General features: G+C 43.6%; 1 protein-coding gene across 4 annotated transcripts in view; it reads left to right on the forward strand.

Moving 5' to 3' along the window:
- The window catches only part of NPAS2 (neuronal PAS domain protein 2), a 105,915-nt gene that overhangs the window by 88,539 nt on the left and 3,199 nt on the right, over nucleotides 1-14,177 (forward strand). For all 4 annotated transcript variants that reach the window (XM_063392591.1, XM_063392592.1, XM_063392593.1 and 1 more), the window contains 4 exons: nucleotides 4,808-4,954; nucleotides 10,602-10,796; nucleotides 12,112-12,278; nucleotides 12,773-12,865. In XM_063392591.1, coding sequence (XP_063248661.1) covers nucleotides 4,808-4,954; nucleotides 10,602-10,796; nucleotides 12,112-12,278; nucleotides 12,773-12,865 — 602 coding nt within the window. The remainder of the gene's footprint in view (nucleotides 1-4,807; nucleotides 4,955-10,601; nucleotides 10,797-12,111; nucleotides 12,279-12,772; nucleotides 12,866-14,177) is intronic.

Here is a 14,177-nt window from a genome sequence, read left to right on the forward strand (position 1 = left end):
CTTCTCCATCAAAGCTCTTTGTGAAGAGCAGCTTTCCAGTTGTTTACCAAGAGCCCTGCTGCCTTCTCCCTTCCCAGTAAAAGGCTCTTACTGGCACACTAGCTCCATTTTTTTCCTGACAGATTAAGAGTGCTGTCCAGTCACTGGTTAAGCCTCTTTGGGCCACCTAAATCTTGGTGAAAGGAAGAGGGCTGACTCGAGCCTGTCTACACAGGCAGCCCTCTGGCAGCAGTCACAGCAGTGGTCCTGGTGAAGCTCGAGATGAAGCTTGATGTGGAGCAGGGAAATAACACCAGGACATTGCAGCTCAGGCTGCTGATGTTCACACTCCATAGCAAAACTCCTGCAGAGTACCAAATCTCCACACACTTCAGTGATTTTCATAAACTGTTGTTAATATTATGATATTACACTGTACATCCAACTTTAAAATAATTAATATGTCAGCCTACAGCAAGATAATTAGTTATTTAAAAGACAAAGGTGCCTGCAGCACTAGGTGCAGGGATGGAACCAGGTACGTGTGCATCCCACCAGGCACACTTCCTCAGCTTCCTAGCTGACCATTCCCCAGCAGTTTAGTGGCAGAACACAAGCTCATTGCTTGTAGAAATAGTGTGGCCAGGAGCCCCGCTGCCAGCTGGCAAGGAGGAGCTGCACAGGTTTCTCCCTGCTGCCTTTCTGCCACTTGTCCTTAGCTGAGGGTGACTGATGGTGAGAGCTGGAAGGCCCTGGGTGTCCTTGTGGCTAACATTTGGCTACTTGGTGGCAGCAGCAGGGAAAACATGGTAAGTGGCCACAACTGTCTGCAGCGAGCAGCTAGCTGCTGCCTCGGGCACCATCTGCTTGAACTTTGATTAGTTTTATTTCCAGCAAAGGCTGTCATGGTTTTGTCCCCACTGAAATGCAATTTTAGCTTCTGCCTTGCTTGTGTGAATGAACAGACAGCAGTGTCACCCTAGATGTCACCTGAATGTAAATGGTTTACTTTAAATCAAGTGCTCCCAATTAGAATATTTGTTTGTTTGCCTTCCTCATTGTCATAAATTAAAATCCCGTACAACACAGCGGATGTTGATGACTGAATAATAATTAACACTAATAATCCGTTTGGGATTGAGCAGGTGTTATTGAGATGACAGAAAGAACAAGTTGTTCGGTGAGCTGCAAAACTAATGGAAACCAGTTTCCCAGGGGCTGTGCCTTGCAGGGCTGATGCAGCCTTTCCCACAGGAGGAAGGGATGAGTGGTTCCTTCTCTCCTTTGCTCAGCTAAAGCTTTCCTGAAGTTACAGCAATCTAGTATTTTTAACACTCTCACAACTCTGTTGAATGTCTCCAGCAAGAAAAATGGCTCATCTCTTGGGCCAGAAGGATTGAAAGAAAGTCGGAAGGTAGGCAGAAAAGAAAGTTTTAAAGGAAACTGAGCTAAAAACCAAATAGGGTCTCTTTGCTTTCTCTCCAGCTACCTATTGTCATGACACTTGTAGGAATAGAACGTCTTGAGACATCCATCTTTTTGTTTATCACATTTGAAGTGAGGAACCATGCTGACAGACACAGGTCTCCTCCCCTTTCTGCAGCTCCCCCAGCACCCAGAGAGAGGGAGTAACACTGGCACCCTTGGGTAGCACTCAGTGGAGAAAAACACCTCTCCTTGGGCATGGTCCAGCTGGTTTCTTTCAGATGCCCATGGTGGAGGAGAGGAATCACAGCATGGAAGTGCCAGTCCCTCTCCCTGGGCTGCAGAGCCTCCCTAGACGGTCACCAGCACTAGTGCATTGAGCCCCTCCCTTCCAGAGCATCTGCTGACATAATCCCAAATGCATCACTTTATTTTACTTTTTTCTAAGAAACCAAACTAAAACTACTGCTCTGGGTTTTCCTTGTTTGTTTGGGTTTTTTTTTTTTTTTTTTTTTTGCCTGCATTAACAAACCTTGATTAAACTGGTACAACTACAAAGATCTCACAGGTTTAGTCTCCCATGCTTGACTGTATCTAGGAATATGAGACTTTTCTCTGTATTACATGACATTTCTAAAGATTCTGTGGACAGTTATAAATACCTAAGTGAGATGAAGAGCAACTTCATCTGATGCCAATGTCAGAGTTAAAGCTGGGCAATGTTTTCTGCGGAATGTTTTGAGTTTAGCTCTTTTAATTTATTATACAATTAGAGATTTCTCCCTTAATTAGTAGAGCAGTTAATGATCTTGAGATAAATACTCTCTGGTGCAGGTCAATTGCTGTTAGTGTCTCATTGTACAAAAACAATAGAAGCTCTGTAAGCACAGGGGTCATGGTAAGAGTTATCAACAATTTGGGGGCTAGAGTAGGAGAAGGAAAAAAGCAAAAGAGAAAGTTGCTTGTATTTATCCATCACAGCTTTCACTACAGTATACCAGCTAATTGTTGGTGTTAAGTATGTTAATACAAAAAACGTGAAAAAGAGAACAAAAAGATGATAGAAGATGAATATGCTAAATATAAGAACCTGCACAAAAAATTAAGGAACAGTCATTTTAGATCAACAACAGTATATTCTTGTGTGCAACTTTGCAAAGCAAATTCAATTTAAAACTGAGGCCTGGAGTGTCAAAAATGGATTTTGTTTCTTTTTGAAGTATAAAATGATTGTGAAATTACCTGGTTTAAAATTCCTTACATTGACCAATTGAAGAAAAACAGGTTCTTTTCTCAAAGGGTCTTCAAGGAATTTGCATGTTAATCAGTCTGCCATCACCAAGCCAGGCAGTTAAAATGAAGCTCTTTGCTAAACTGTTTTTAATTCCTTTTCTAATAAGGATCCTTTAAAAAACTTAAAAGCAGTCCTCACTAAAAGAGTTCATATAGAGATAATTAGATTATAAGAATTGTATTTTTAAAAGATCCTTCTGTACAGACCCAGGTTAAAGCAGGAATTAGCTGCATCTCGTCTATGATCTGTTGCTCACAGCATCATTCCACTCCTAAAATCAGGACACCTGGGACTCTTCAGAACCCAAAGAATGGGCTACAAGCAGCACTTGTTCTTACTCCCAAACATCTGAGGTCTCTGCTCAACCATTCCTCAGGATAATTCTTTATAATGGACAAGAAAGAGAGAGACCCTGCTCTGGCTCTCCTCTGTAACACCAATTCAAAGTAACACGAACTTCCCTTTGGGATGTTTGACACCATCTTCCTGCTCTGGGAGAGGAAGGGGTTGCAGATGATGGCACTGCTGTTTGCAGGCACAGGCACCAGGAGTCACAGCACAGCCGAGGGCTCACGTCACCTCCACGGGCAGACAGCACAAGCTGCCAGTGCTCACAGATGCCTCTGGCAGCAAAGTGGGCTCTGAGGGCTTCTGTCACCAGCAAGTGCAGGTGCCACCTTTGCAGCCCTCCTTGCCCCTAAGCAGGGTTGGCTGTGAGACTGTCCTCCACCTGGCCACCTCCCAGGCCATGTGGGAAGGCCACCCTCTGCCTGATAAACCCTCTGAAGTTCTCGCTCTTTCTCTGCCAAAGGACATTTACTTGGAGAAACCAGCTTTGCTAGAGGGAATATAAAGGTACTTTCACATACTTAACTGGTTTAAGGTGAACTAGTTAGCTGATACAAATCTGTTCTGTCACATTTAGCTTTCTCTAAGTAGCCAGAAATCTCATCTAAGGAAATGTACAGTGGTGCTAGCACCAGAGCACTCTTTAATTCCTGTCTTACCTCTTTTTTTCCTACTAAAAAACTGGAAACAATGTGAGCCACTGCACCATGGAGCAGGAAGGTTCCAGCAGTGAGCATCAGCTCACCCATAAGCACAGAGCCACTGGAATAACTGTAGGCACAGGGCAGCATTTTCAAGTCACAGCAATTTTTGGGGGTTTTTTTGCCTGTGCACTCACAGCCTTCTATGTTTTCAAGAAAGATCTTGGATGCCTTGATTACATAAAAACTTAAAAAGATTTTTTGAAGGGCTTTGTTCTTTTTGTCAAAGACTGTTTTTTACTTTTGGAATATGAGCTTATGAAAAGCAATTATTCCAAAGCCTATTAAAGTAATAATTAACTTTGGTGAACTTTGAATCATACCTGAAAGCACCAAATACCAGGGATTTATTGCTGTTAGTCCTCTCCACCATCCTTGAATGATTTCAGTTTGTGGCAGTATTGCTGCTATTGGAAATTGCACCGGCTTCTTGACCTTGATTAATGTTCTCCATTTTTTACTGTTGTTTAGAACAGCCTTTCTTCCATTGAGTTGAGCTATTCATTTTACATCACATATAAAAATAACTTAATGAGTATTTCTTGTTTCTTAAGTACTACTCAGCTGGACCAATCTAGAAAATGTTTATTGTGGTCTGTTGTGTGATGCCTCAGTAAATCATCAGCAGAACAAAGCATTGCAGAATTGCTATTTCTGTGCAGGAAAAGGAAAGCCTTTGTAGAACACGTCTGGATTATACTCTTATGCCACACTAAGGGCTCCAAACTACAAGCTAATGAAAATAATGCACTCATTTGCCATCCAGTTAAGATGCTATTGATATTTTAAAGTAGCATACTCTCAAAAACAGTCCTTACAACAGAACATGGTCAGTTGTGAGCAGATCATTCTAGGTGAGTCAATTTAATATACGTGCATAACCCTGAAAATAGATAAACTCTATCTCTGCCTACATGTCAGTGTATTACAAAGACATTTTTATTTTTTTAGCTGTGCTTTACAATCAAGAAACAGGTAACTCCTTATAGAACAATGTTCTGAGGCCTGTTAGTATTACAATGACTGATTTTCCCCCCTTCTTTTCCCTGCCCCACCCCAGTTCTCTGCACAGTTCAGCGTGTTCCAAACCATCAAGGACCAGCTAGAGCAGCGGACACGGATCCTGCAGGCCAACATCCGGTGGCAGCAGGAGGAGCTCCAGAAGATACAGGAGCAGCTCTGCCTGGTCCAAGACTCCAGTGTACAGGTGTGTCACTACTGGCAGAGTCAAGCATCCTCTCTCATGTGACTGTTGATAGGCTTGGCAACTTAAAATTGCTCCACAGCCCAGGATATCTGGACAAGTGGAAACTAGCTCATCTGAATGACGATATTGCCTTCTAAAAGTCTCCTGAGTAACCTATGTCTAGAAAGATTTAAGAGCCCTCTGGAAGAAGAGAAGGAAGGAATACCTCAGCCTTAGGAGGAGGAGAATAATTTGGGTCATTTACAATAGCATTTTATTACTTTATCTACCAAGTCTTCAGACTGAGCAGCTGTAGGAGAAAGAATGCTGAAGTTCAGACTTCCTTATCACATAATAATCCCTGAAATTCTGCTGGTGTTCATTTGTTCACATGTGGGAGGTATCTGAATTTGTTCTTCACTGGACAGGCTTAAGCCTTTGGGGTGAAGCTGACTGAGCCTGCTCTGCTTCTGCCTTTGATACCTCCTACAGAGGTAGAATTCTCTAGTACAGTGTGTGCTTTGTACCCCTTACGTCTACCAAACCTCAGATATATTAGCAAGTGCAGTTCAGTAGATCACGGGTTTCCTTTAACAACAAATGGACAAATCATCCAGTTTTATGGATTTTTTCTGAATGTTGATCATAACTTAACTATAAATGCCAGGTTTAATGATCCTTGCTAGTCATGTGGCACTGGGGACTTGGTGAGTATTATACTAACAAGATGATTTTAGAAGACAAGCTCTGTCAAGGAAACAAACATCTCGAAGAGTATTTTACAAACAGCATGAAAACATGGGACCTACTGAAGTCAGTGAGAATTTTGGTTACAACTTCCACACAGAAATAGACTCTCAGCTATCATCAGCATCTGGGAAATGCAGTTTCACACATTAACAAATTGGGATTATATGTTTAGGTAATTAAGGGATCAGTGAAGCCAAATTAGAAACTTTGCCACCTAAGTTGCTGCATGTGCACTGCTGTAAGACAACACAGGAACTGTAGGTTCCAATCCTGGGACTCCTTGTTCCTGATGCCATACAATCACATAGGGAGACCAGGTTTAGTTTCAGTGTGTTTTTTCTATTGGTTCTCCACTGACTTTGATTAATGAGAAGAGAAAATCTCTCTGCAATTAACAAGTGTTCAGTTCAGAATCATGTCATATGTCTGAAAGATATTATTGTTATTATGAATATCAAGATGTGATATATCTCACTTCCTCTCTTTTTGATTGGGTGACAACCATTACTCTCTCCTGGTGACATCTTCAATAATCATACGTGCTCGTTTTTTTTTTTCATTCAGGCAAAAATAGAATTTAGAGCACATTCGTATATGCAGGAAACAGAGTTTATTTTTAGAAAGCTGTCTTCTATATGCATTAGGATGCATTTAACACACAAAGACCATGGAATAGATTCTCGGATACACTCAGAGAGAGCTCAGGCAGAGGCCCAAAGGGTAGATGGGGGTTTGTTCTGTACTGCCCACCTCGTACCAGTTTGTAGCTCTGAGTAGCTCCATTTGGGTGATGCCCTCTCCCATGATGACTGCACCAGGTTGGACCAAGTGTTTTCAGACCATTACAAGTTCTCTGGTATCAGTGCCTAGATTTGTTAATGTAGCAATATTAATTGTTAATACAGCATTTCCCAGCTTATTGCAGATGCAGAACTAAGAGGCAGGGAGAATGGAAAGAGTTTGGAAATGCAGGGGGCCGCATATTTGCCTGAAATGGCAATGCTGGATGGGGATCATCCAGCAATGCTGGATGGAAAATACATGCTTGGTACTTTGTGTGCTTTTTGGTCTCCTCAGAGCAGCCAAACAGGGTGATGAGATGTATGGTCACACTGACTTCTGGCCAGAGCCTTTTTCTTCTCTCACTTTCCCTAGGTAAAACAACAAAAAACACACAAAGAAATTACTGTGCTGTTGCAGGGATAGATTGAGATGAGGAATTAATTTTGTCTTACTCGGCTAGGGGCCATTTGAAAGAAAGCCTCACACTTTTCCATGCAGCTCTTTTGTGACTCACAAGCAGCAAGGAGTAAAATCAGAAATCCAACCACGTGCTGTGCTGCAGATTTCATCATTCAGATGCAGACATTGATCTGTGTCTACTATCAAAGCTAAAAGGCATAGTAACAAACAGGCTACTATCAAGCACATTTCTGGTGTCTTTAATACACTGCGTAATAGAGCTGTAAGTGTGGGGGAGTGATGTAGGCTGTCTGAAAAGGGAGAAGTGTTCCCTGCTTTTCCCTTCTTAGCTGATTTATTAGCATATCTTCCCCACTGGTTCACTCCCTTCCACACAGACGTATACAGGTGTCTTCATGGAGAATTAAGCTCGATTTTCAGTTCCTTCAGAGATCTTCAAAACTGAGTACAGCAGTCCACCAAGAAATCCTTTCCCAGACAGACAGATGTTGAGCACAGTAGTCTGCATTAGAAACTGTTTGCAGGAGCCTCATGCAGAGAAAGATGAAACTATCAGGAGGATTACAGGCCTTGAATGGAAATGTTCAAAACCCCATTAATCTCTGTTACTGCTTTTCCCATCAATGAAGGGCAAGAGCAGAAAGAGTAACCTCAGAAGTCAGAAGGATGTTGTATCTGCTCCAGTTTGAACAGTCTAATTCACAGGTGCACAGGAAGGCAGAAAGGCTGAGCCTGACCAGCTTGCAGGACGTACAATCAAGACCATCCACAGCCACCCATCATTTGCAAAACAGGCTCTCTTCAAACGCAATGAATCTCAGCATCCCAGTGTTGTGCTTCTCATCTTTATATATTTTACATAAAGAAAGAGTCTTGATGCCTGTAATGGTGAGCCCAAAAGCTACAATCTCCTGATTATCCAAAGGACAGGTAGAGTCAAAGAGATGTTTTCCCCAGGATACCTTGTCAGTGTGATGCAGCCATTAGCTGTAGGACCCATCTATCTTGCAGTGAGGGGCCAGCAGTGTCAGAGGGTCCCTCCTCTCCCTCGCTGTTTTGCTGTGTATGTTAACAATCTGGCCAATTAAAAAATGTTTGTAAGATGCTTCACTGACCTTGCAGTCCACAAAATCACCAACAAGACATGTCATTAGCAGCAATACAGTTAGGAGGCTGCTAATTTATCTACTTAGGGAAAGATTTTATTTTTTATGAAAAGGTTTCTCTTGTTATTTAAAGCTGCTGTATTTCAGTGTTTGGGGGGAATTCAGGCAGGACTATCACAAAAGAGGCACATTATGAAAAATCACCATTAAGTTTTGTACAAATTAAGCTTTTAGGTTTAATTAGCAGGTGGAAATTCCATGCTTCAATCCTCTATCAGGTTAACTCTTGTTTTGATAAGGCATCTTGAGTCTTCAGTTCTTCAGGGACACAGCCACCATTGCTTCCTTCTCTGAGCTTGTTTTTCCCGGGTCATTTATGTCTAGAGGGTAACAATGCTGCTTTCACCATTATAATGGCAATAGAGGGTCCCCAGGTATGAAACACTCAGAGCCCTCTCTGGGTACGAACATATGAAATTGGCCTACTGGGATAAACTTGGTTCTAAATATATGGTGTGTTAGCTGCCAACCATTAACTGCACGTTCCTACCCAGTGGCACACTTTGGTAGTTGCAAAGTAGGTTACTCTGCTTTCTTTGGAGGATCAGCTCCTTGGCCTTCATCTAGAAGTGAGGTAAGCACACAGAGAGGTCCCTGCCATATAAGTAGTCTGCTGCGAGTTCATACCCTGCCCGACATTCGCCTTGATAGATGTTGAATTTGCATTGGGTGAACTGAGCATTTCTCCAGTGCCGTGTGCCACGTACAAGGAGGACACTAAGCTAATCCTCCTAAAGGTCTTAATTTGCAGTGATCTGTCCAGTACCAGGGGTTCACATTCCCTCCCCATCACTTTTTTGACAATACACCATTTGCTTCACCTGTTCTGAATTTTATATCAAATTTTATATCAGTTTTTGACCTTTTGCACTGCTAGGGCTAATCAAGTGAGTTCATGTACTAAACATATCCAAACCTTAGCTTCTATGTACAGAAAATAAACAAGAAAATGAATTTTCATTATATTTGTCTTTGATTTATTCATAATAAGACCTATTTACTTGGCAGAAGTTGTGAGACCATCTGTCTTTCTGATATGTAATGGCTCCAAACTCAGTGAGCAGTGTTTTTAAAAGAGAACACTTAGAGCTAGTTTCAGGCCTGCTGCAAGCAGCAGCCCCAGCCCTGTCACTTGACCCATTTATCCCTATCAGACATCTCTGAAATGTGGTTAGCCTACAGTACCTGAAACAAGCTGTTGCTTTTCCCTAATTGCCCCCCTCTCCCAGATGATTAATGTAAGATTTTTCTGTACCTTTTTTCCTGGGTAAAATCTTGGCACACAGAAATCAATTAAAAATTTATCACATTTCAATAAGCTGTGTTTTTAAAGCTAGATAAGTAAGTACAAACGTGATGGATCAAGCCATACTTTTGCAAAGAAAAGCAATATGTTATGCTGGGCCTTTGGAGAAAGGTATAGGCTTTTTCCAGGAAAAATTAGAGGGGACATGATAGTTTAGGGAATTGTTAATATAGCAATAAGCTGCACAAAGGTGTACTAATTACTGGGCGTACCTCAGATGTACTGCTAGGCATGAGACTGATGGATGAATAATTGTGATTCTGATTTCATTTAAAACTTAAGTAGCTCCACTTAAATTAATGGACTTCCACACATGTAGCAGTGGTGTGGAATCAGAATCAGATCCAAAAATTACGTCAACTGTGTGGGATGTGTATCTCCATACAGTCCTTGGTGGCAGAAAGGCTAGGTCTGAAATATTGCAAAGAGAGCTTGTAGCATTAATAATGCATGGTTTTAAAAGATTACTTTTCTCTCTTTACAGCTATAATAAAAGAAATAGCCCCTAGAAAAGCAAAAATTCCCAAGTCCTATAACTTTTAAAGAAGAAAGCCTCATCTTGAAATGCAAAAGCAGAGAGGACATCATTTACAGAAACACTTAAGAGAGGAGCTGCTAGCTCTTTTGCACTAGTCAAATGCATGGCACAGTTAGGAAGAAAACCAGGTGACAGTTACCTGATGGGAAATCAGATAAATGACAGCGACTGTCTGTTTACACATCCTGCCAATGATAAGGACATGGCCATTCAGCTTGGAGAGCTCTGGCCTGACTCTGGCCTCATTAAAAACATTCAACAACTCAGCTGGGTGTAAAATGTTGAATTTCCAGAGACAAATTCAAAGACAGCTCTGTCTGAAAGGCAGGTGGATTTTTGTTGAAAGGAGAAATAAAAGGACTGAAAAGACAGAGAGTTAGTCTCTTCTCTTTGGTCAGGATGCCCCAGAACACAGTGAATGTACTGGGAACTGCTCTTTAGAGGGCTGTGCCCGCCCCATGGAGAGAGGACTTGCATCTTCAAGACACATTTCCCAAGTAATGGGTGCCTTTGCAGAACAAGAAACCAAGAAACTAGAGCTGTTAATGTAAGAATAATAGGTGATTTCCAACTAACAATAAATGTGTTATGAATCCAGAAATGTGGTAACTGTATTTTAGAATATATGTTTGGATTTACTTCTGTCACATTCATTATTCAAGACATCTGGGCTATGTAAACAAATCCTCCCCTCTTCTTTTCCAGATGATCTTACAGCAGCCAACAGCATCCCTGAGCTTTAGCAATACTCAGCAGCTGGACCCACAACAGCTACAGCAGAGGTCAGGGGCCGTGTCTCAGCAGCAGCTTGTCCCCAGTCCTCAACTTCAAGGGCAAATCACATCTTCACAAACAACGAACCAGCAGTCACTGAGAGAAGCAAGTGTGATACCAAGCCAGGTAACCATTTCTTTGAACAGGGAAGCATTTAGATGGAAAGGAGATGCTGAGCTGTTATTAAGCAAGCAAGTAAAATCACATCAGTCCTGCAAGTGTGCCTTTGCCTTCCCTTTCTTATTCTTCTGTATAAGGGCAGCCCATAAAAAGGGTTTTCCTATGTTTACCTTACTTTAAAGCCTTTTTTAAGCTCTCAGCCAGGAGGGTTGCTTGAGCAGCTGTTTCAGCTTGAAAATGGAGCAGGGGGGCATGCAAAGTATGTAGGTGACTTACTGCTCTTCAGGTGGTCCTGAAAGAAACCTAACTCATCCAATGCAACCTTGAAATAGTGAGACCTCTCAGAATACTTATTCCCTAAGCCCAGTTGGACACCACCAACACAACAATGCCTGTCTGCTGTGGTGGCATACAGAATACATTGAGATTCATTTGAGACTCTTAGGCTGTGAATATTAACAGGTTCCTGCACAGCAAAATAAAGTTCAGCCTGAGCGGTAACTGAGATCTGTGAAAGCTATTAGGTTTGGCACTGTGTTTTTTGTTCATACTGCTAGTTTCTCAGCATTTCCAGTGTTTGCTCTTCCACTCACCTGTTGTACCTCCCTTCACAGAAAACTGAGCTCCTGTTTCTGCTTCCTGATTGTGTGGCAAGCATGTTTGCATGATTGTCTTCAGAGTCCCCAGCTGTAGCTTTTCACCTCCTACATACCTGTGTTATAATGACTCTATTAAAGTAGTGCCTGTATCTATATAACAAATACAAGACAAGGGGCAGGGGGCAGACACTGATGCACAAGAAGTTCTACCAGAATATAAGGAAGAACTTCTTTGTCACTGTGTGACTGACCGAGCACTGGAACAGGTTGCCCCGAGAGGCTGTGGAGTCTCCCTCTCTGGAGATTCTCAAGAACCGTCTGACACGATCCTGCCCATGTGCTCTGGGATGACCCTGCTTGGGCAGGGAGGTTGGACCAGATGTCCCACTGTGGTCCCTTCCAACCTGACCCGATCTGTGATTCTGTGAAACAGAAAAAACGAACAAACAAACAAACAAAAAACCCAAAAAAACCCACACCACATTTTTTTCTTCACCTCTTCCTATCATGGGGCTTGGCGGCAGCTCCTCACGCTTAACTTTGCTCCTGCCTTCATGGGGGTCGTTTGGGCAGCGCCGGCCTTGCCGGCCGGCAGGAGCAGCCCCGGGGCAGCCGCGGGCATGACCGTCGTTTCGCGTGTGGTGACAGCAGCCCGTGGCGACACCGGCAGACGCAGGTGCCGGAGTCGGGCCGTCTCCCCGCTCTCTCCTCTCGTCTTGCAGGGCCCGAAGGCGGCGCGGAGCGCGGAGCTGGCGCCGGGCGGCGGCCGCGCCCCGCCCCGGCCCGCGCCCTTCGCCTCAGGCGGCGGCGGCGCGGCGGCGCCCCCTGGCGGCGCGTCCCGCGGCGGCACGCCCGCGCCAGCGGGCTGCAGCCACGACCAGCAGCTCAGGTACGGCCGCGCTCGGGGGGCTGCGCTTCCCCACGGCTCTGCCCGGCGGGAACGGCGACCGCGGCGCACACCGGCCATCGCCGCCGCAGTCGTGCACGGCTGGGTTAAGATTCCCGAAGTGTAGCTGTCTGACCCCGTAGCGTTATGAAAACTGAAACCTTGCTGCTGGCTTTGAAGAGCACAAGGTGAATTTAACCGGAGTTGTAAAATATTACAGCATCCATATACTTAGCAGATAATAATAGTAAAAATGCGATTTATTAGGGCTGGGGTGTATGCCATCTGGGCACTCAGATGGCCCCGGAGGGCAGGCGCTGCCCCAGCCTCCGCCTCGCAGTGCCAGGACGCGCCCGCCACAGCCAGCAGCAGGGTCAGACCTCCTCACGCCCAGCCTGGTCCGTGCCTCTGAAAATGCTGTTTCTCTTTGCTCAGTGTGCCGTTTGTATGGTCCTTCTCTTCCAGCAGTCACTTTTTTTTTTTTCCTCATGTGCCAGATTGTTGCTTAGCCAGCCTATTCAGCCCATGATGCCTGGGTCCTGTAATGCAAGACACCCTTCAGACCTCAGCATGGCGGGATCCCAGGCCAAGTACGTGCCTTGTAAAAGATAAAACATCAAAGCTGCTTTTGAGGGGAAGTAGCCTCCTTTTGTAAGATGATGAAGTAGTTATAAATATTGGGAGTGTGTTACTGTGCTGAGCCTGCCTTCAGCATCAGGGTCAGCCTTAGCCTGCCTGGTTATATCAGGAAGAATGACAGAGAGAAACACAAAGTTCCAGTGGCGTTTTAACAAGCTGTGGCTGGGCGAATTTTTGTCCCTCACATGCTGCCTGCCTCAGCATTAGAACTTCTGACCCACCAAGGTAAATGTAAGAAAGTCAGCACTGGCTCAGTTAAATGATTGGTGCCAAGAAAGCCTCAACTCAGTTGTTTTGCCTCCTCAAAACTTAGATGAAGGAAGCAGAACACACTGGTAAAAATATACCCCTTTTTTAAGCTGTTTGTTTGTTGTCACTGTACTTAATTGTGAGCTGCTAAAATAATAAGCAACTGTTTGCACATCATTTCTTTAAAAATAATTCTTTTTACAAAACCGTATTCTTCTGATGTTATTTCAGGAATTGAGGTATTCAGTATTTCTTTTTTAAAACATCATTATCATTGTTTCAGATTGCCTTGAGTTAATTTGTCAAATGTAAATATTGTAGCTCTGCTTTTTAGCCTCTGAATAAAAGAGGCCTTACTTGCAAAGATGCATCCCCCAGTTCATACAGACTTCCTGACTCGTGGGACCCTTTTATAGGAGCTCACATCCTCATACAAGTTCCCAGACTGAAGCATTTCTGACTAAACCCTAATGTTCAACAGCTGTTGAGTGAACACAAGTCACACTATGATCTCATCACCCTTTGCAGGATAAACAGAATTAGACTGGGCTGGCAATAGTTCCATTGTGGTTTTGCCCACAGCCTTCCACAAAACAACACATAATTTAAGTTTTGCTTTGCAAAAGCAGAATGGCAAGAGGAGATGAGTATTTTGGTTCTGTCCCATGTCTCGTTCCAGAGGATTTCTAGAGCCTTCTTCTGTTCCTAGAGTGGGGCTCATGGTGATGGGAACTGCTCATCCTACGTGGCAATATGTGTATGAGCAGCTTAAGAAGTAATCAAGCCTAGCCATGTTTTTGCAGATCACCACCCCCAGGCAGCCACAGGGGAGCACAGGCAGCAGGACAGGAGGTGCATTTGTTTCTCTCTTGCTGCAGTTCAGGGCTCAGCACATTAAAACAGAATCGAAGGCCATTTGGTTTAATGAGCCTGGGATGTGAATACTGTTGCTGAAGACAAGATGTGCTTAAACCAGAATTTTTAATGAATCTAAAATGTGATCTGGATTTTGAG

The sequence above is a fragment of the Prinia subflava genome, chromosome 3 (assembly GCF_021018805.1).
Source record: "Prinia subflava isolate CZ2003 ecotype Zambia chromosome 3, Cam_Psub_1.2, whole genome shotgun sequence".
NCBI lineage: Eukaryota > Metazoa > Chordata > Aves > Passeriformes > Cisticolidae > Prinia > Prinia subflava.